Source organism: Apodemus sylvaticus, chromosome 4, assembly GCF_947179515.1.
Source record: "Apodemus sylvaticus chromosome 4, mApoSyl1.1, whole genome shotgun sequence".
NCBI classification, from domain to species: Eukaryota; Metazoa; Chordata; class Mammalia; order Rodentia; family Muridae; genus Apodemus; species Apodemus sylvaticus.
The window spans coordinates 118,594,004-118,616,174 of record NC_067475.1 but is presented as its reverse complement, the minus strand read 5'-3'; the positions used below and the strand labels follow the sequence as shown (position 1 = coordinate 118,616,174).

General features: G+C 41.8%; 1 protein-coding gene across 2 annotated transcripts; it reads right to left on the bottom strand.

Annotated features, from left to right (window-relative positions):
* Positions 1 to 6,881: 6,881 nt before the first annotated feature.
* On the bottom strand, positions 6,882 to 20,328 carry Pcdh18 (protocadherin 18). 2 transcript variants are annotated; one of them, XM_052180559.1, is made up of 4 exons: positions 17,364 to 20,328; positions 16,527 to 16,615; positions 16,271 to 16,434; positions 6,882 to 8,814 (listed from the first exon to the last, which is right to left on the bottom strand). In XM_052180559.1, the coding sequence occupies exons 1-4, from the start codon at positions 19,848 to 19,850 to the stop codon at positions 8,147 to 8,149; spliced, it is 3,408 nt and encodes a 1,135-aa protein (XP_052036519.1). In that variant the 5' UTR covers positions 19,851 to 20,328; the 3' UTR covers positions 6,882 to 8,146. The 2 variants fall into 2 exon arrangements, with proteins under 2 accessions (XP_052036519.1, XP_052036520.1); XM_052180560.1 differs by having other exon boundaries at positions 16,527 to 16,612; positions 17,364 to 20,327.
* Positions 20,329 to 22,171: the final 1,843 nt, after the last annotated feature.

The window sequence follows — 22,171 nt, the reverse complement described above, 5'->3', positions numbered from 1 at the left end:
GTATGCTTTGCATCAGCACCCAATATACACTATAGTTTCTCCCATACACGATACCAGACCCAGAAATCAAGGGATGAAAGAAGGAATATATCCCTAGTTACAGATAAGGAATACTTTTGCTTCCTATTTCTGTGGTCTAAAGTTCTGATGATCTAGAAATTTTGGTTCCAGGTGGAAGAGTGTTCAGGGGGAAGGAGCTACAACAGACACACAACTCAGACTGCCCCCTATGCCCCCCATTACTTTAATATTCTGCTGACCTTAAGTCAACATGCTAAGAAAAGAGTAACAGGAATAGTGACTGTTGCTTCCTGAAAGAAGACAAAAATGTGGAAGCCCCAGTGCTTCTTAGAAGGGAAAACAAAATATACACAGGAGGAAATATGGAGACAAAGTGTGGGGCAAAGAATGAAGGAAAGACCATCCAGAGACTGCCCTGCCTGGGGATCCAGCTCATCTTCAGCTACCAAACCTGGGCGCTATTGTGGATGTTGGGAAGTGTTTGCTGATGGAAGCCTGATATGGCTGCCTTTCGAGAGGCTATGCCAGAGCCTGACATATGCAGAGGCAAATGCTCGCTACCAACCATTGGACTGAGTGTGGCTGGTCCCTGATGGTGGAGTTGGAGAAGGAACTGAAGGAGCTGAGGGGGTTTGCAGTCCCATGGATGGAACAACAGTTTCAATAGGCTAAACCCCACCCCCCAGAGCTCCCAGGGACTGGACCGCTAACCAAAGAATACACATGGATGGACCCAAGGTACTGGCCCCAGCTGTGGCAGAGGATGGCCTTGTTGGGCATCAGCGGGAGGGAAGGCCTTTGGGCCTGAGAGTGTTCGATGCTCCAGTGTAGGGAAATGCCAGGGTGGGAAGATGGTAGTGGGTGGTTGGGTGGGGAAGCAACATCATAGAGGCAGGGGGAGGGGCGATGGGTTAGGGAGGGTTTGAAGGGGAGACCTGGAAAGGGGAAAACATTTGAAATGTAAATAAAGAAAATATCCAATCAATCAATCAATCAATCAAGGAGTAACAGTATTAGAAGGGATGGCTGATCCAAATTACCAATGGGGAAATTGGATTGCTTCTCTACAATGGAGGTAAGAAGAATTATGTCTTGAGTACAGGAGATCTTCTGGGCATCTCTTTGTGATACCATGTTCTGTGCTTAAAGTTCATGGGAAATCACAAGAATCTCATCCAGGAAGCCAAACAAAGGGCACAGATACTTCATAAATAAAGGCATGGGTCACTCTACCAGAAAAAGAGCCAGAACCTACTGAAGTGCTTGTGGAGGGTTAAGAATGGGTAGAAGAGGTAAGTAGTCATAAATCCCAACTGGAGAAATTATGATTATAATTGACATGCGTATTTCAGTCATATTTTGTTAAGAATGTGTTTGTACTTATATTTGTGTTTTATTTCTTCGATTTCTTAATTGTGTGATATAACATCAATTAAAAGAATATAAATGATTATGATATTTAAGTTTGAAATACTAAAAGAATGTCTCTCAAGGGATATTGGCATCTATGATAAATATATAATGTGTGGTTATATGAGGGGTAGTTATATCATGTTAGATGCAATCATGACCTGGTTAAATATGTAATATGTCTGTGATTATCCACGGATACTCTTTGTTTGGGTTTTCTGTTACTGTGATGAAATGTCATGATGAAAAGGCAAGTTTGGGAGGAAAGGGTTTGCTTAGCTTGCACTTCCATATGGCTGTTCATTGTCAAAGGAACTCTCAAGATAGGAGCTTAAACAGGTCAGGAACCTGGATGCAGGAGCTGATGCAGAGGCCATGGACTAGACCTGTTTACTGGCTTGCTTTCTGTGCCTTGCTCAGCCTACTTGCTTATAGAACCCATGACTACCAGCCCAGGAAGGTCACCACCCACAATGGGCTAGACCCTCCCTCATCGACCACTAATTAAGAAAATACCTTACAGCTGGATGCTATGGAGTAATTTTTCTCAATTGATATTCCCTCGTTTCAGATGACTGTAGCTTGGGTCAAGTTGACATAAAAGTATCCAGCAGAGATTCTTAAATCATCTTTGTACATTGTCATGACCTAGTTTTTATTTTCATTTGGGAATTCATCATGACAAAAGGAGATATAATTGAATGGGATGGACTTATGATGATGACTGTTGGTTGTCAGCCTGAGTACATCTGGAATTAGCTAAAATCCAAAAACAGAGAGACAAATCTGTGAGGAATGTTTGCTCAATTTGAGGTGGCAAGACACACCTTTAATCCAGATCTTTTGAGGAGGGAAGATCTGCATCTGATTTGAGCTATGCCTTCTGCTAGAGGCCTTTAAAAGGACATGGAAGAAGGAAACTTTTAGTTTTACCTGTGGGTAGTGTCACTCCTTCACTGGTATTAGAGTCTACTTCTTTAGGATTTCGGTGCATACTGAAGACCATCTGAGAACTCCAGCTTCATGGACTGGTTTCTAAGGCTTTCCATATATAGACAGTAATTCTTGGATTAGCTGGACCGAAGCCTGTAAATCATTATAATAAATAACAGAACACACACACACACACACACACACACACACTTTTATTTATAGATAGATTCATTTTACAAGTTCCTTCACTAGAGAGAACCCTGACTAATACATGCACTGTCAGTTGCAATTTTTTTCTAGTTTGTTTTTGTGGCTTGCCTAGCCAGCTCTCTTACACAACCCATGACCTCTTGCCCAGGAGTGTCATTGCTCACAGAGGACTCAACTTCTCCCATATCAATTATTAATCAAAACAAGCTCTGAAGACTTGCCTGCAGGATAATCTGATGAAGGCATTTTTTCATTTGGAATTCCTCCTTTTAAGATGTACCTAGCTTGAGACACGCTGATATAAAACTAGAATAGCTAACACATGTACACGAAGTTGTGTGGATAAGTTAGAACCTAGAACACTGTGTAACACCATGGTCCCTTCCAGAGAAAGGTCTGTATTGTCTGTCTAGAATATTGTGCAGTTATTTATTTTAAGTGGCAGAATGTACCTTTTAATAAAACAAGAATGGACTGTGAACCTGGGGATTTTAGAAAGCTTACTCTTGTTTAGATAAAAGCACTTGGAAATGTAATAGGGGCTCTGTTTCCCACAGGCCCTGCTTTTAAAAATTGGTTGTCCAGCCAGCCAGCCAAGGGTAAAGACTAGGAAATTTGCTCCCTAGAGGTTCAGGTACCTGTCACCTCTCCCTCGGATGCCTGCATTCTAGAATTAAAAGGCTCGGGGAAATGAGGCACCTTTTTCCCAATCTCTGTTTGAAAACTCCTTGTAAAGAGTGTGACTGTGAGGACAATGGAGACAACAATAGCTCAGCTCATATATTCACACTCCAAGATGTATTCACCCTGAGAGCATCATACTCCCAAACAGTTACTAAAGCTATTACACACACACACACACACACACACACAGAGAGAGAGAGAGAAAGAGAGAGAGAGAGAGAGAGTAATGTTCTTAATATTCTGTTATATTCTGCACTTGGATTCAATTATTGTAAAAATCTAAGGTTGCCTTTCTGAGTTTAACTCCAAATAGCTAAAAGTATTTTATATTTTGGAAAAAATATAATTTCCTCTCTTTATATTCAGCTTTCTATACAAGCGTGTTTAGAAACCCAAAAGAAGTACTTTAAAACTTAGAATAAATATGAATTCTCTTCTGTTCCTGATTTTTTCTGAACTTACCATCTCACCAAACTAATGAGTCAGAAGAGTGAGGCTTACTGAGAATGAAATGCATTAGCTTTGTATATAAGATATATGGTGCTAATCATATCTATAACAAGGAAAAACAGTAGAAAATGATAAAATCTAGGTAGTTATGTGGAAAAGCTATATTCCTTTGAAAATGTGGAGATTGAAGCTATAAATGTGGACAGTAGGATACGTCACTAAGGAGAAGTGCCATTAAAGAAATAAATTGAAGAGATAAAACCTGAACAGGCAAACAAGAATTAAGAGCATCTTTCAGAGCAATAAAGGGAAATAGAAAAGTATTAATTTAAAGTGCCAGAGGAAGCTGTGTTTCTAGTCTTTAAAGTCAGAAAGTATGGATAGCAATTTGATGATGTCAGCTCCCCATAAAATGTTCTGCCGGATCCTCATACTGTGTAAGCTAGAATATAATAAAATATAACAAACTAATGATTATTTTCCACCACGTTCACATATACTTCAGATTTGATTTCTACTGTAGGCTAAGGACTGTTAGGTCTTTATTAATCATTAATCATTTCAGAATATATATATGTATATATATATATATGATAAAAATGATAAAAGTGGCAAACAAAAATATAACTCAGGTGATAAGAATGTTTTAATTATAACATACTCTACATGATATGCAATAGTTTTGAAAATGACTTTAAAAAATGAACTGAATCACAACTCTTTAGTGATCCAAGCAGATTAATACATCAAATGAAGACTTCAGTGTTTGCAAACAAACATAAGAACTTTTGTTCATCACAACGATAGAAAACTTAACATATCCTAAGTGTTTACACTTAGTATGATACCTTATACTTCACAGTTAAAACATCTTATGGACCCAGGTAAGCTTTTGTTCTATGAATTTAATCTGCAATTTAAAAAAATTAATTAAGCAGTTTAGGTCTGGAGAAATGGCTTGGATATCAAAGGACTAGCCGGACAAGAATAAAGACCGGAGTTAGATCCACAGAATCCATGTAAAAGGTGTTCGCAGTAAACTTCTTGCAATCCTGTATGACGGATAAAGATAGGGGAGTCTCATATGAAAATGGTTAGCAAGATCAACTATAAGAAAGATCTCTGGGTTTGAAAGATCCCTACCTTATTGAATAAGTTGGAAGGGCAATGGAGGATAATTCTGGACATCGACGTTAGATCACACTTATGAATGAGTGTGTGTCCATACACATCTGAAAATGCGCACAAAATAGACTGGTAAACAGGAAGACAGACACACACACACAGACACACACGCACAAAGTTAATTCAACTCGGCTTTCTATTTTTAAATTTGTACACTTTTTAGAATGCTTGAAATTTTCACATAAACCTTTAAACCATGTGTAGTTTGTCTTTAATTTTCATACAAAACATTAATTGCTCATCCAGAGTCTTCTTCATCTTTGATGATGTGATACTGTATTATCTAGAAACCCTGAGTAGGAACAGGAATATCAGGACAGAAAAGAAAGCATACAAATCTATTGCATAGAGGGCAGCACCTGCTTCAGCTGTGTGAGAGCATTCTAGGCTTGGGCTGTGCTTCTCACAGATGCAGCTCATTCTGTCTGAAATCCCCCTCCCCTCACATGCATCCACTATGCTTTGAGTTTCAACATGACAATAATCGCAAGTAGCTTTGAAAATGCTCTGACATTGGCAGAATGAAACAAAGAAACCAAGCCTCTTCGTGAACCAAACTCATCGTGAACCAAAGTCACGATGTGTGACTTTCCCTATACCTTCAGTAAGACAAGAGGTTTAATAATTATGTGATTAGCCAGCAGTGAGTGTGAGTCATAGAAGAGGGGAGAATGAATTTAAATGACAAAGTCTTCAGCCACAGTCTGCTAAATACTAAGAAAGAAATTCATGAAGAATGAGTCACAACACCAGGGACCTGTGACAAGTTAGGCCATGACAAGTTAGCCCAGCATTCTGTAGGCACCAGTTAAAGGGAGGATTTGTGAAGCAATATGCTGGTGCAAATTATCTATTTTGGAAGAGAATTTCCATTGCAGATGCTTATTAGTGAGTAATATTGAAAGGAATCCACCGGGGGCAGAGGAAACGAGGAACACTAAATGACAAAGATATCCTTAATTCCTCATTTGTTTGCTTCAAGCCAAGAAGGTAAGGTACTCTACTCAGTAGGAGAAGATTAAAATGGAAGTGTTAGACAACAGGAAATGCAACAGACATCTTGGTATTTGTGGACACGTGACTGGGAAAAGGAACAGGGGAGTTAACCTGAGATCATGCACTAACTAATACTCACTTACACTGGGAGTTAACCTGAGATCATGCACTAACTAATGCTCACTTACACTGTGGGCATGGGAAGAGAGAATAACTGAAGATGTTAGGAGAACCCAGGGTTTGGAAGCGCAGGATGCCTTGCGTGGGAATATGGCGTTTTATTTACTTTACATCCTCCAACTGTCTGTTTTTGGTTTTGCTCCTTCAGTTGCTGCTGGTGTTATAAATAAAGAACAGAGAAGTTATAAAAATCTCTTCCTTAATGATAATACGCACTGAGAGGAAGTGGAGTTGAAAGGAAAACGTATTTAAATGAGCTTAGTATTAGTGTCTTTGTGGTCTACTACACAAACAAATAAAGCACCTAACATTCTGCTGGTCTGCAATCCTACCTATTGAAGCATTTGTAAGACATAATACATTCTATTTAATGTGGGGGTCATTTCAGAATTGAAGTATTTTAGTTTTTACCACATTGGGGTAATCTAAAATAACATGTCAATACCCTGCCAGTACAGAGGAGGGTTATATTTTAGCCCCTTGGAAAGCTTGAAAGTCTTCTTCTTACTCGGGTTAGCATGACATATTCTGAGAAAGTTTTCTGTAATTTGAGCAATCTGTTACTAGTTGTGTTTTTGCTTTTACTCCAAATACATTTAAGGAAAATACAGAAGAAGTTCAATCCATTATTTTCTTTCTCAGACAGGTCTCTGACCCATTCCCGTTCCAGTGTGCATGTGTGGTAGGGAGCGGGTAGGGGTAGGTGTTGGCTGGTTCCTATCTGTCATGAAATACCCAACTTTGAATCCCCCCTCAAGGAGAGTTTTGAGCTTGCATAGCATTTAAACGTATAGACAGTTCCTTAGCTTTGCTTTAATTTTCCTTTTATTTTCACTGACAGTAAAACTTTCTGAAGAGTACAATCAAGATAGTGTATTAATAGAAATAACATTCATAGAAGCTCGGACATAAACGATAATAGTCACACTAAGGATCTCGCTTACCAAGGCATTCCGCACAGAAGATAACAGCACAATAAATAAAGTTTGCATTTGTCACACAATAAATCAGACAAAATTGCAGAAACAAAAAAAGTGACTTTATAAATGTTCATATGCTAAAAATACAAGCAAAACCGTGATAGCATGCACAAGAGACAAAAGTTAAACATGAATAATTATAGCCAAAATAAGACAATGCAGTCAATATAAAATGTTCAAGTGTGATGAGAGAAGAGGGAGAGATTCGCATAGAGTTTCAGATCATCAATTACGTTTACTACCCCGGAGGGCCAGAGCACTGACTTTATCTTTAACACTCCATGCTGGTAGAAAACATGATGTTATTCAATTAGAGCACAGATTCTACATCATTGGATTATATTTCATAGGGCAAGGATCAAATCAGACTCACCATTTAGTTTCATTATGAGTAGATATTTTGCTACTGGAAGAAATATTCTCATGATCAAGCCAAGTGGCGCACTGGAAGGTACAGGAGCCACTGCCAGGCACCATGGACTAGAGCAGCGTTGCTATGGAGAATTCACTTTGCCTTCCCATGAACACCTCGGGATGCTTCTAGGTATAAAATAGGTTCACTTGCTTCCTCCATTTTGCCTTAAGAACTGGTCTATCACAGTTAACAGAAAGCAGTGAAAATAGTAATTGAGAAATTGTTTAATGATTTAAAGATGCGTAATTTTTTCCGTATATATTGAAAAGGAAGTAGCATTGCTTAATGAAACTAAGAATTACATAATGCATTAGCGGTGTTGTTATACAGCTTAATAATTTCGCCCCTATGCTAAGCAGTAACTTTGGTTGAAAAGGATATAGATTCAAACGGTGGCTAATTTCTGCATGATTAGGAAAAACATGTTGGTCATGGGAGTAAAAAAATAAAATTTGTCTGTTAAATTACACATAAATATAAGGTACAAATGTATTTTTAAAATACAGATTAAAATAATCACACTTGCATCGTGTACATACGAAAATACAGTATTCAATATTCAGTATACACAGACACATTTATGATAAATGCAACTATTTGGCAACGCCAGTTTTTTTTTTCGGGGTTTTCCCTGTCCCCTAATTCCACACACATGGAACCACAACGGCTAAGCTCAAGTCCCCTAGCTCTGGCGGACGTCTTGAAGCAGTTTGTTGATCTCAGCCACCAGCTCGCTGGCATCCATGAGTTCGTGTTTCCCATCGCTAAGATGGTTAAGCACATTGTCAAAATCATCTTCCTCGTAGTTTTCAGGGATCTCCTCCATAGCTGGCAGCCACTTGGAAGAAGGTTGCACACTGGAGTGAGTCCCCAGAGGGGTCCCAGAGCTGCTGGCGGGGTTCTGAAAATGTGTGCTGGCTGCCCAGGCCGCAACCCCTTGCGGGTAACCCCCGGTTTTACTCTGCGCCGGGCCCTTTCGACGTTCCAGGGAGTTGGACCGGTCCACTTCGCTGCATTCAGAATAGGTATCTAGGGATGCGGGGAGAAGGCGCTGGAACACACTGCTCATTTCCGATAGCAGAGATGATGTGCTAGAGTCCCCCGAATCCTCGTCGCTAGGGGAGTCCTTCCCAAAGGTGGAAAAGCTCTTTTTCTTCTCTCCAGATTCTGCAGGCTGGCTGTCATCATCAAGACCCTGATGAGAATGCTGCTGCTGAGGTTGAGCCGGGAATTCTTCTCCGGGGATAAACATGTTGCTTCTGTAGTCCGAGGATGGCGAGGGCAGTGGGGGCATCCAGCACTGGTCAGAGTGGCCCAGGACTCTGCACTCCTCTGTACATAGCCTCATTGCTGAGAGCAAACAAAGCAAGGAGAGTCCATTATTATACAAGGCATCATCCAAAGCAATGGGAAATGACATCTTTTTTTTTTCTTCTTCAAGACATGGTTTCTCTGTGTAGCCCTGGCTGTCCTAGAACTCATTCTTTTTTTCTTTTTTTTTTCCATTAAGATACTTTTTTTTATTCGATGTATTCTTTTTCTTAATACGATATATTTTTTAATTTACATTTCAAATGATTTCCCCTTTTCTGGCCCCCCCACTCCCAGAAAGTCACATAAGCCCCTTCCCTCCCTCTGTTCTTCCACCCACCCCTTCCCTCTTCTCTGTCCTAGAACTCATTCTTTTTTTTTTATTGTTATTTTTTTTATTCGATATAATTTATTTACATTTCAAATGATTTCCCCTTTTCTAGCCCCCCCCCACTCCCCGAAAGTCCCGTAAGCCCCCTTCTCTTCCCCTGTCCTCCCTCCCACCCCTTCCCTAGAACTCATTCTTAAAGTAGAAAGAGGTTTTGTTCTAGCATCATAATGTTAATCTGTCGTTAGGCACATTAGATAGAGTAAGGAGATACTTTTCATTTGTATATTAGCTCTCCGGACCAGATGTCACGCTTGTGTTACAGTCCTCCCTCCATTTATTAAAGGAAAGGGAATAATCATTTTCAGTGGCCTCCAGTGAATACAGTAAGGAGATCATTATTTCTATGTGAACAGGTCCAAAAAAAAATAGGTAAGGCTTAGGTAATCCGACAAAAAGATGAACATAAACTATACAATGACAACAGCTGGAAATAGAATTTAGGGTGAGCTCCTTAGTTTTGAATAACACCAGGCAACCTCTGTAAAATATTTTTATGCTAACTTTCTTGAAAATAAGGACTTGACCTGCACTGAAAACACCAGTTCTCTGGTTAGTGTACTTATCAGTCTTTCTTTTTTTTAAATTCACTTTACATCCTAATCTCAGACCTCCCTCCAATCTCTCTTCCCAGTCCCACCCTTAAAAGCCCCTCCTGCACTGCCCCATCCCTTCTCCTCAGAGAAGGGGAACCCCCTTGGGTACCGCCCCACCCTGGGGGTATCTTGTCCCAGCAAGACTGATCAGTCCTCCTTAAGGTTTGCATCCATTATTCACTGGTCTATTAAAATAGCAATTCAGGGTGCTCTGAATTAGTTAGTACCTTATATATCCCGAGTTGTTCCATTATGAAGTACTTATTTAGGGTTTAAAATACATTAATATTCAATTACATGAAAAAGTCATTGGAACCTGAAGAATATGAAATGTGCATTCTTTGTTTCTCTCATATGTTCCAGTTCCCTAGTGGAGTGTGAGTGGCTGGATTCATAGAAACCACTACAACTGAGAAAAGCAGAAAAATAAAAGAGGGGGGACCCTGAATTCACTATATAGAGTTGCTAAAATGCATTGAAAATTGAGATATGCAAAGATACGAAATGTATTCCACACGACAACAATTTATTTCAGAGAAAACCTGGTCTTTTCAATACCGTTTTATTTTAAGACAAAAGAGAGAATTATAGAAAATGTAAAGTAACCCCGTATCTGAAAGAAACCGGGATTGATGTAAATCACAGGGATGTGTTTGGCGCCCAGTTTATAGATGCAGCTATTGAGAGTGGATTTCCAGCTTTGTTGCTGTTGAAGTTATAGCACGTCACATTAGTTGCTAGGAGAAAAAAAATCACCTACTATGTGCACTATGCCCACAGTCTGGTAAAGGAACTGTACGGAACATATAGGCAGTATAGTTCTGAATCAGAGCGAGCAGGAAGGGATAAATAAGACCTTTAACTGTGTGGAAGTCACTGCTCTTTATCACTGACCTCTATGCTAATTTTGGTCTTCAGCTCCCTCTGGACCTCCATTCTTAGTTTAAAAGGAGAAAATGGAAAAATCAAAGCAAAACCAAACCAAAAATGAGGCTAAGTGCTGTAAGAGAAGGGTTTGAATTTTAGGGATCTAGAAATTCAAAAGCATACGAAAACACGAGGGAGCGTGTAAGAGACCTGAGGCAGGGAACTTTGTCCTTAGAGGACTGTGTCATTATGCTCTGGTGAGAAATTCATCTGCGCAAACAGTGTGATAAAACTCAGGGTTAGATGATTATCCTGCAGGTATTACTCTACATGGAAATATTCACCAACCCCATTTTTATCTGTTCAGTGGAGAAAACAGCAAAGGGTATTGAAAAGCAAGAGGTATACCTCAAAAACAGCACCTAGGTTTCCTCAGCAAAGAATTATCACAGTGGTGATGCCCCACACCACACCCCAGGCCCCTGCTTTGAACCCTCAGTCTCTGAAGATGGAAACGAGGCCTGTGGACATTCACTGCCTCCATCCTGATGGGAGAAAGAACAGACCTGGCATTGTTGTTCTAGCTCTCAGCTCTGTGGCTTCAGGCTCAGGAAAGACATCTTTGCTGTACTGCCTTATTTGGCTTTGATTTCCTTTAATGTGGATGAAAACATTACCTGGGAGTCTACAAATCTTCACCACATGCAACTTTTCTGATAATGTGAATGCGCTGAACTTGTAAGCAGCAAGAAAAATGGAACAGGACGGGCCGTGCACATATCTTAGGAATGGTTGTTAAACAGTGAAAGGCATTTATAACACATGATCATTTAATTATAGAATAATTTATCTTAAAAATGCAAAGGAGAGCTGGAAACATGCTCAGTGGTTAAAGCACTTGCTGAACAAATGTGAGGGCTGGACTTAGGATCCTCAGAACTCATGGACATGCCAGGGGAATGTGGTGGCCCACCTGTCACCCTAGCCTTGGATAGTGGAGACAAAGAATCCAGAGAGGATGCTGGCTAGCTTGAGTACCTATACCAGGAGCTCTGGGTTTATTTTATTCTAAGATTCTGCCTCATTGACTGGATGGAAGAGCTATTGAGGAGGATTGCGGGCATGATTACAGGATTCTAAATGCATGGGTACTGTACTGGCTGGTTTGGTGTGTCAATTTGAGTTGCTCTGCTCTGGAGTTATCACAGAGCAAGAAGCCTCCTTTGAGGAAATGCCTCCATGAGGTCCAGCTGTAAGGCATTTTCTCAGTTAGTGATCAAGGGTGGAAGGGCCCATTGTGGATTGTGGAATCCCTGGACTAGTAGTCCTGGGTTCTATAAGAAAGCAAGCTGAGCAAGCCAGGGAGTGGAATGCGATGGTGTGTATATGCTTGGCCCAAAGAATGGAACTATTAGGAGGTGTGGCCTTGTTGGAGTAGGTGTGTCACTGTGGGTGTGGGCTTTAATACCCTAGTCCTAGCTGCCTGGAAGCCAGTATTCTACTAGCAGCCTTTAGATGAAGATGTAGAACTCTCAGCTTTGTCTGCACCATGCCTGCCTGGACACTGCCATGTCTGCACCTTGATGATAATGGACTGAACCTCTGAATCTATAAGCCAGCCCCAACTAAATGTTGTCCTTACAAGAGTTGCCTTGGTCATGGTGACTGTCCCCAGAAGCAAAACCCTCACTAAGACAGGTACACACATACAGGCACACACACACACTACACACAAATGCCCACATACATGCAAACATACATAGACACACATGGACACCACACACAAACTCATGAAAACAGAAAAAGAAAGATAAGGAGGCAGATTAATGAAAAGGATAACAAAAACTAGGTAGACAGACAGTGGAGACAAAAGGGTGTGTGTGTGTGTGTGTGTGTGTGTGTGTGTGTGTGTGTGTGTGTGATGAAACCAAAAGGAGTGTGAGAGAAACAGGAAAGGATGCTCACTGCTATGGATATTCTAACTTCATCTTATCTGCTTGTCAGTGTATGTGTGTTTCAATTCTGAAAATGTTCCATCCCATATACAAGGATCAAGAAAAGCTAAGCAGTATCCACTTCTTGTGCTCTTCTTGGGACTATATAAATGCCCTGTCAGGTGAAAGTTTTTGTGGCGATCAGGACAGGTAGAAGCTGTACTCTATCACTACATGACTGCGACCTTCATTAGTGTCCTGTACCTTACAAGTAGGGTGGAAGGCAGCGCAGTGAGTGTAAGAGAGGGCTTCAAGCAAGTCATTAGCTGTGGAGTAACTAGTAGGCTGTCCTTGAGGAGCCCATCAAATAGGGACCACTTCAGCCCCTGGCTCTCAATGGGACTGCAATCTAGTTCTAAGCCAAAAAGAACAGATGATATTCGAGACACTCAGGTAAAGGAGCAAATGAGAAGATGCTCAGGCAATGTTCGGAAAGAAAAAGAACTGGATATGAAGGCTGCGATTTCAAAAGAGCGGGTAAGCAGCATCGGGCACAGGGTAAGAAGAAGAGGCACTTGTCCTGGAGAAAGGCCAGTGTGCATAGAGCATCGGCGTGCTGGAGGAAGGGAAGCCTCTCCGCTGCTGCGAAGGATTCAAAACAGGCAAAATGAGAAGAGGCTGAGAGTGCGTTTCAGTGGACTTTGAATACAAAGATAATAGATGCGCTCAGTGTTGCCGAGCAACGAGAGTCAGAGATTGACTCTGAGTAATAAAAAAAAAAAGTATGTTAAAACGTTCTGAAAAGGTTGTGAAAACTGCAGGAAATCAAGATTTGAAAGTGGGCGTGGCCAGGAGAAGTGGACTTGGAGCCTCCGGTTGCTACAGGAAATGAACCACCTGAGGAAGGCAGGGAGCCAGCTGAGACTCCTGCTGAGAACAGAGCAGAATGAGAGTGAATACTGAGTATTTGAAGTCCTCACAGATGAAAGAAGCTGAAAAGCAGAGCAGAGAGGTAGAAGAAGCGGAGGTGAGGGAGCCTTTACATATGTCTATGTGCCACAACTTTCACTGGGAATGTGGAGGCTTTATACACCCGGGTTTAGTGCTGGAGTTCAAAGTTGAACTGGGGAAAAAAAAGCTGACAAACATGAGTCAACAGATAAAAATGCATGTTTGTTTAGCAGAAAGAAAAAAAAAAACCCTACATTTGTGTGGGAATTAGAAGAATGAATGACCAGAAATGACCCTTTGGCAAGCCATGCGATGCAACAGGATCTATATTTGTTCACAAATCAATGCAGAAAACACACACACACACACACACACACACACACACACAAACTTGGAACAAGACCCTTATGTCCTAAAAATACACATACTTTTGGAAAATTGTGCTGAGCTCTGTTAATAAGATTCAGATGTGGACCAACATTTTTCTCTGCTCATAGTATTTCCTGGGTAGATCCTTTTGCAAACCACAAGTTTTACACCCTAGTATGCTTGCAGAAGTTGCCAGGATGAAGAGGAATCTAGGATATTGACACAGTGTCACCACAGGGATGTTCCACTCAGTATGCATAGCAGTCCGTGTTAGCCAAACATGAACATAATGGTATCATCACCAACTACTGCTCATGTCACACTTGAAAATGGTTCAGCCCCATGTACAAGTACGAAGCAACAGAGGGCAGGAAAGTGACTCCTATGACATAAGTAGTTGTAAACACAGACATCTGAGCTCTTGTATGTACACACACACATACACACACACACACACACACACACACAAAGTCTATCATTTTGAACAACTATGAAATATTGATAGAGATAAAGACACATACATAGTAGGCAAGATTCACTGTTTTCTAGAGTTTAGCTTTGCCTACCTACAGTTAACACAATCTCTTTATTGTCTAATATTTATTATTATTAATGATTATTATTTAGTTTAAGTACCAGATAATTCGACTACAAGGAATATATGGAAATATGCTAACTTCGGGAATATAAGGAAGATGGAAAATAACTGCTTTTTATTTCCTAGAAAAAAGAGATGAGAAGTATTGCAAAGAGGCAGAACTATGTTTTGGGTTATGTTGTGTTGTGGGTTCAAGTCCCAGGATTGTAAATAAGGAATAAGTGAATGAATGAATGAATGAATGAATAAGTACATAAATAATACACTAACATTAACTCTTTAAATTATATTGTTTTGGAGTTTACAAAAACCTCAGATGTGTAGATCCACAAATGGTAAGATTGCTTTTTAGAACTGTCTATTTGTCTTCTCCATTTTATTGCCATGATAACTTAAAATTCCAATAAATGAACTTCGTGAGTTTTTAAAATGTCTACTGGAATACTGACGCCATGCCCCTGCGTTTGCTTCTGTTTGTGAAATAACCTAATCTAGGAAATTTTGCTATTCTAGTGCAGGCCCCTGTCACTGACACCGAGATAACTAAGCCCAATGACCACAACATCAACATTCTTTAAATTGTAAGAGCTCAGTCACTAAAATGTATCTCAAGCCAACAGCCACCACCATAAATAACTAAAGTAGCAAAGCCTGACTCGGTATGAACTCAGAAGATTCCCTGGGGCATAGCTGGTAACTACTGCTGGTCTGCTACTGCTTCCTAGAACTCATGAGAGCTAAAATTCTATTTTCTGAATTTCCCCAAATTTCTGGTTAATTCTCTCATGTTTTCTATCCTTTTTTCTTTATCTTTACAAATACATACATACATACATACATACATACATACATACATATATACATACATACATACATACATACATCAATTCATATTTGAGGGCAGTAAGATACTCATAAACTATCGTTCCTTTTTATCTATGCGTATGGCAAATGACAGTCATTTGATTGGTAATCAATGAATTAAGATGCGTGGACAGTCAGAGGAAAACTTCTGTACTCCTCAGGGTTGATTTCTTTCTACAGCCCCTAGCAGCAGGGCTGCTGCTGCTGTTCTCAGTGTTTGCTCAGTTGGATCAGAGTTCCTAGGGCACAATTAGAGGCAAGAGTCACTAAGGAAAAATTGATTCGAAACTTAATAGAATTTCCTCCACCTGGCTGTGTGCTTTATAAATCCCCCTCTGGGTTTGTTTTCCTCCTCCATGGCCGAACTGACTCAAAATGAAAGGTGGCATGAAATATGTTCTGTGCACCACCTCCAAAGGTGCATTCCTTCGCCTATTTTTAGTCCTTAAAATATACCCTTTCCAGTGTATTTTAGTCTCTGATTTTGTGAGTTGGTTCCCATCACAGGAAATGCATCCTCCAAATTATAGTCCAGTTCACCACTATTCACCGAACAGGCTGTCTGAATACCAACAGCCACCCAGTAATTTTCTGGAGTTTCTCAGGAGTGCCCTGTGGCACTTGCTGGATAGGACAGAGGGAGGGGGCAGGGGCTTGGTTTTTGTCTGTGCTCTCCCCCCTGTGCTCTCCCCGCTTCTCCTATTAAACCTTCATACTCATTTTTTTTAACCCGACTGCTTAGTGTAGATTTTGAGAAGAAAAAATTTTAAAATGTTTCACATTTAAAATGTTCACTGCTAATAGTGCAGAGATTCTATTTGTGGTGTCAGGGATAGAGAGCAGAAACAGACGCACGAGAGAAATTGTTCACCGTCCTGGCGCTGTGGTGGCTGGGAAAATAAAGATTTAGCTATCATTGCCCGCTTACCTGCTGGAATTCTCCCATCAGTGAGGAAGAGGTCACTGAATCCTTCTCCCAGGAGCCTGTCTATTGGAGAATCTCGCCCCAAATCATAATCACTGTCTCCTGCTTCACTGTCTCCACGGCCACTGTCTTTCAAGCTAAATTTATCCATGTCTTGAAGGGCATATCTAGAGAGATCCGTGAAAAGAAACACAGAGTTTTATTCTTCAGCATTTAAGTTACCTGAGACTTAACAGCTGGCACAAAGGGTCATTCATACCTATAGCTCCTGGAATATTTGTTTCCTCGGAAACTCGGCCGCGGCTGATATTGCCCCTGGTGAAGCATCGAGAGAAGCTGTGAGACCTGCTGGAAACCAGAGAGACAGAACTGACTTCTGGAGGCAAAAAGAAAAACTCCTCAGGCATGCACGTGCACTAAGAAAGAAAAGGGAATGGCCTGTTCTTGCATGCTAAGCTCACACTTTCTGTATGGCAGACCATGGAGAAGGCACAGAGCCAGACACCAAGCACAGTAAAAAATCTATTACAGAGAGATCTGGCTGCTCTCAAAACACAAGTGAGTTGTTCATGCTTGAAAGACTTTTTAAAAAACTGCCTTCCTTTACAGTTCAGATAAAATGGCCAAATGTAAAAAAAAATAAAAATAAAAATAAAAATTAAAAAAAAATTCAGTAAAACACAGTTAGTCCAGGTAATTAAACAGTGCCAGAGCACCAGAAAACCTGCACAAAGTTTTCCAAAGACAGCATGCATTGGAATGAGATTCTGAAGACCCAGGGTGTTGGTTTTTTAACAATGAGAATAGCTGGATCCCTGTAGGTTCTATTTTCCCTTCTCAGCATCTTACTCTGAGAAGTGCAGGGACTCTGATGAACAGCCCCACGTGAGACAGCACACGTAACACCCACAAGTGAATTATTTGTAAAAATAGAAATATGCCACCCTGTGTACTTGAGATAGTTACACACCGTGGCTTGAGTCCTAGTGGAACTGCATACTGTCATTTATCAATGACGACCGTAATGGTGTGATTACTGTGCAGCCTCTGAGCTTTAAGAGCTGGCTCTACCAGGCGCTGTAGTTTATGATCTTACCTCAACAGCAGGAGTGGCGTGAGTGAGTTCTAATGAAAAATTCTCTGGCACGTGGTTTGATGAGATGGTCACCAAACTGTTGAGTGACTGGTGACTGTTGTGACTCTGGCGGCTGCCCATTTGCCCCCTCTCCAAGGTTGGAGAAGAAGATGGGGAGGATCTGTGGTGAGATCTGATGGGCAGGGTGCCATTGATGGTGGGCACCAGTGTGATGTCTCCTTTGTGAATCTGCCTGGATGGCCTTTTGGGATGATGCTGGTACGTGGATTCTGCCACCCTGCAGTTGTAAGATCTGGTGTCTTTCTTTTCTCTATTACATCTCGTTGCAAACAGTACCATAATAACCAGCAACACCGCACAAATGGCTCCTAAGGAAATAATTATGATCATGGACACATCCAAGGATGCGTGACTGACAGAGGTCATGGCTGTGCTTGTGACAGATTCTGCATAGTCAAAGACCATGCACCTCAGAAGGACTTTGGTGTGCAGAGGAGGATTGCCCTTGTCCTGGATGATAACTGAGAGTGCCCACTCTGTAGAAGGAATGGATTCCATGCTAACATTGGTATGAATGTCACATGACCTTGGATCCATGATAAAGACGTTTTCCTCATTACCAGCTACTATGGAGCAGCTGAATTCAGCATTTGCACCAGAGTCTCTGTCGACCACCCTTATTCTTGTGACGTGAAAACCACTTTCGGCTCCTTTGGGGATGGAGATTTCTGCAGTACTATTGTGCATTGCAGGCCCTATAACCACAGGGGCATTGTCATTCTCATCAATGATGGTCAGCACGACTGTGGTGTTGCTGGAGAGTTGCTTCTGACTCCCTCCATCCCTTGCTTCCACCACAAAAGTGATCTGACTCACTTCTTCATGATCAAAGATCCTGAGGGCATATATGGCGCCATTAGATGGGTCAATGGTTACGTACGTGGTAATGGAGCCTCCCAAGACGGAACTCTCCAAAATGGTGTATGTCACATGTCCATTTTCACCAAGATCCGGGTCTGTGGCTGTAACTGTGGTGATATACGCCCCTGGAGAATTATTCTCTGAGATGACAAATTCATATCGGCTCCTCTGGAAGTGAGGTGGATTGTCATTTATGTCGTTGACTTGAACAGTAAAGTGTCTCACTGAAGAGAGGCTGGGTGTTCCCTTGTCCTCAGCAATCACAGTCAAACTATACTCAGATCTCTTTTCTCTATCCAGAGTGGCATTGGTCAAGATTAAGTAGTTGTTTTCATATGTCTTCTGAAGTTTAAAATGCCCATGCCCATGAAGCTTACAGGTTATTTCCCCATTCAGCCCAGAATCCTTGTCTTGAACCCTGACGATAGCAACAAATGTATCAATAGGATCCCCTTCAAAAACATAAGATACTTCTTCTTTTCCAGGGGACATGAGGTTTATGCTAATTTCAGGTTTATTGTCATTGACATCCACAACCTTAATTATAATTTTGCAATGAGCAGGGATGGAATTGGGACCCAAATCTTGGGCTTGAACGTCTATCTCGTAGGACTTGGTGATTTCGTAATCCACTGGCTTGAAGAGAGTTAAGTGTCCTCTTTCTGAGTCGATCTTAAAAGTCTCTATAATTTTGGGAGACACATGACTGCTGAAAGAATACACAATTCTCCCATTAGCGCCCTCATCTGGATCGGTGGCATTTAGATCGAGGAGCAAGGTCCCAACTGGGGAGTTTTCTAAGAGTTGTATTGTGTAAGAGGGCTGCTCAAAGACAGGGCTGTTGTCATTGGAATCCGAAATGCTGATTTTCAGGATAGAGGAGCCAGACCTCTGAGGCACTCCCATGTCGGAGGCTGTGAGCTGAAGCTCGTAGCTAGCCTTCAGCTCACGATCCAACTCTTTCACCACTATGAGTTCAGCATACTTAGCCCCATCCGTCCTGGTCCGCACTTCGATATTAAAATAATCATTAGCCGAGAGCGAGTAGGTGTGAAGGGAATTTTCCCCAACATCTGGGTCGAACGCACTGTCCAGAGGGATGCGAGTCCCAACTGCTGCGCTCTCCGATATCTCAATGGGAATGACGGGTCTCGAGAATTGAGGGGAATTGTCATTAATGTCCAGCACGTCCACTTCAATATGGAACAGCTGCAGATGCTCGGTCGGCAGAGTGAGCACGTCAAACTCTATCGAACAGTTCAAGTTTTTTTGGCATAGCTGTTCGCGGTCGATTTTAGCCCCTATGCTTATTTCTCCGGTATTCTCATTTACGACCAGGAGAGGAGAATTCCCCCGTGGCATGGCTCGAAAACGAACGGCAGAAGGATTTGGTAGCTTCAATAAAACATCAGCCACATCTTCTGATAGTCTAGCAATTACCGATCCGACCCTCTGCTCCTCATAAATCCTGTATTTCAGATTCTTCCCCAGGACATCGTGGCTGAAAAACGCCATCAGAAGTGCAAGTGCGAATCTAAAGTGCATTTTAGTATTCATTTGGTGCATTGGTCAGTTGCTAGATTCCCTCCTCAGGGCGAGTTAGAAGAGCCCAGCAATCCCTTCAACTTCCTCCCAGCCACTCAGAGCTCTAAGCCACATCGGGTCTCAGACTCTTGAAAGCGACTCTTAATCACACAACAATTAACAGCTCGCAAACTTCGGTTTTCATACACACCGTTTGGCGACTTCCAGACAGGAGCGTGAAGTCCCCTCCTGGTAAGGGTGGCCGCAGGTCCTCCTGGCTGGGAGCAGCGTGTCACCTCGGCCTGGCTCCCCGCGTGGAGTCCGTCCCCATCTATTGCAGGGTGCTGGCGGAGTCTGCAGTGTGTCTTTCCCGGGCGATTCTTGATTTTCCCCCCCTTCCCTTTTCTCTGCTCCGCTGCAGACTAAACACCCGTGATTGCTGACTCCAGTCTGAAAATCTCTACAACTTCACTTCAACTCAGACAAAGCTCTTTGCCTGGCGTGTGTTGAATCGCTTCCAGCCAATCAGCGAGCTTCCAAATCCGAAGCGGCTGGAGTCACCGGAGCGAGGGAGGGCGCGCGTGGAGGGTGGGAGCGGGAGGGTGGCGGGCGCGGGCTGGGGACCCGCTAGGGGCGCGGGAGCGCGGCCGGGGGTGGGGTTCAGCCCTCCCCGCCCTTCCTCCATCTCCATCCACTTTCTCCAAGCGTGCCGCGACAAAGGGGAGACAAATTACAGCAGGAGAGGGGGCTGGGGCTGGGAAGACAGGGAGGGAAAGGAAAAAGAAAGGAAGAAAAAAAAAACTTTAAATCAACTTCTGGTCGTCTGTATTTATATGGCACATTGACTAGTTCTTGTTTTCTTAACTGATCTTTTCTTCTGCCACAAACATGTAATCATCATGCTTTTTTTCAGGGTTCCTTAACTGCTGGTTTCACTTAAAATACCTCCGAGTGAATTTTGTCGGTGGAGGAATTTAATAAAATGGGGAAACTTGCTTCTAATTATGCACCTTCCCCTCCCCCTCGGCGGGTCTTTTCTCCTCCAAGGAGCACACAAGCCGATTTTCTTGGAGCTCTGTTTTAAAGAACAGCCCAAGTGGAGAGGTTTCATTTTCTGCTTTCTTTCATCTTTACTCTTTGAAGATAAGAAAGGGGCCTGTATTGCACTCCTGATTTCTCTTAATTAGCAAGATTTAAAGGAACACCTCAGAGTTTGGAACTAATTAGCAAAGAAATTCTACCTTATTTCAGCCCTTTCTTTAGTTTGAGGAAAATTGTTCCTGATATATATATATGTGTGTGTGTGTGTGTAGTCTTGCACTTTTTAAAAAAATCCTATTTATCTTGGGCAAAATTGATGGCTTTGGTAAAATTGGTAGCCTTCCCCCAGCGCATTCTTCCAATAGAGTACCATCTACCCGTAGTGAGTTTTCACAATGAGTGCTGAGGGGACATGGACTCAATAGTTTACAAGTCAAATTTTTATAATACATACATTATTTATGAAAACAGTTTCCAGATATGTATTTTAAAAACCCAAAGGTTGTTTACACTGAGAAATAAAATGCCTGAGCTGAAAATTGCATTTTGTGTGCATCAGAGTCCTGGAAATATCTCAGGAGGTGGGTGCTGTATCCAGGTCACGGGGTTGATATGGTATTCTTATTGGGAAATATGATTATTTATGATGTTCCTTCTGCTCAGCGGCTCCTTTGAAGTCTATCACTCTGGCTCCATTCTTGCTCCCCCTCCCCCATCTTTTGCATTATTCCTCAGCTGTCTCCAGCTACTTGCAAATTCCTAGCTTCACAGAATCTCCCTGTAACTTTATTTTCCATTTATTTTTCTCTTATTTTGCCCCCCAGAAACACATTTTTTTTTAAAAAAAGTAATTTTCTGATTTTTTTCCACTTTGCTTACTCTCAGCAGAACTCAGCTATAGTCACAGAGAAGGTTCTACCCCGAGAAGCAGTCAGAGAAGAGTCCGAGTCCAAGCTCCCCTTCATCTTAAGCATTCGGGAGCATCTTATGAGCCATTGTCTCAAGCCACACACTCCTCCTGAAACCAGTGCTGTGTGTCAAATTGTGCAGACTAGGAATGCCTGCAATAACTGTGTCTCCTGCTGGGTCACGCTGATGATGAACACTCTGCCCCCATGAAGAACGCCATTTTATAAGTCTGCAAACCCTTTCAAATTGCCGATCCCCAAGCCCTATAGACAAACTCAGAGAACTACCATGAACAACTGGGACTTTAGAAACTTACAGCCATCTGGCCTATGTCGCTAACACTCTGAGCCAATAATTATATCAGTTCAGGCTTTCAGGGAATTCTCCCCCTCTGTCAAAGCCAAAGGAGCAAC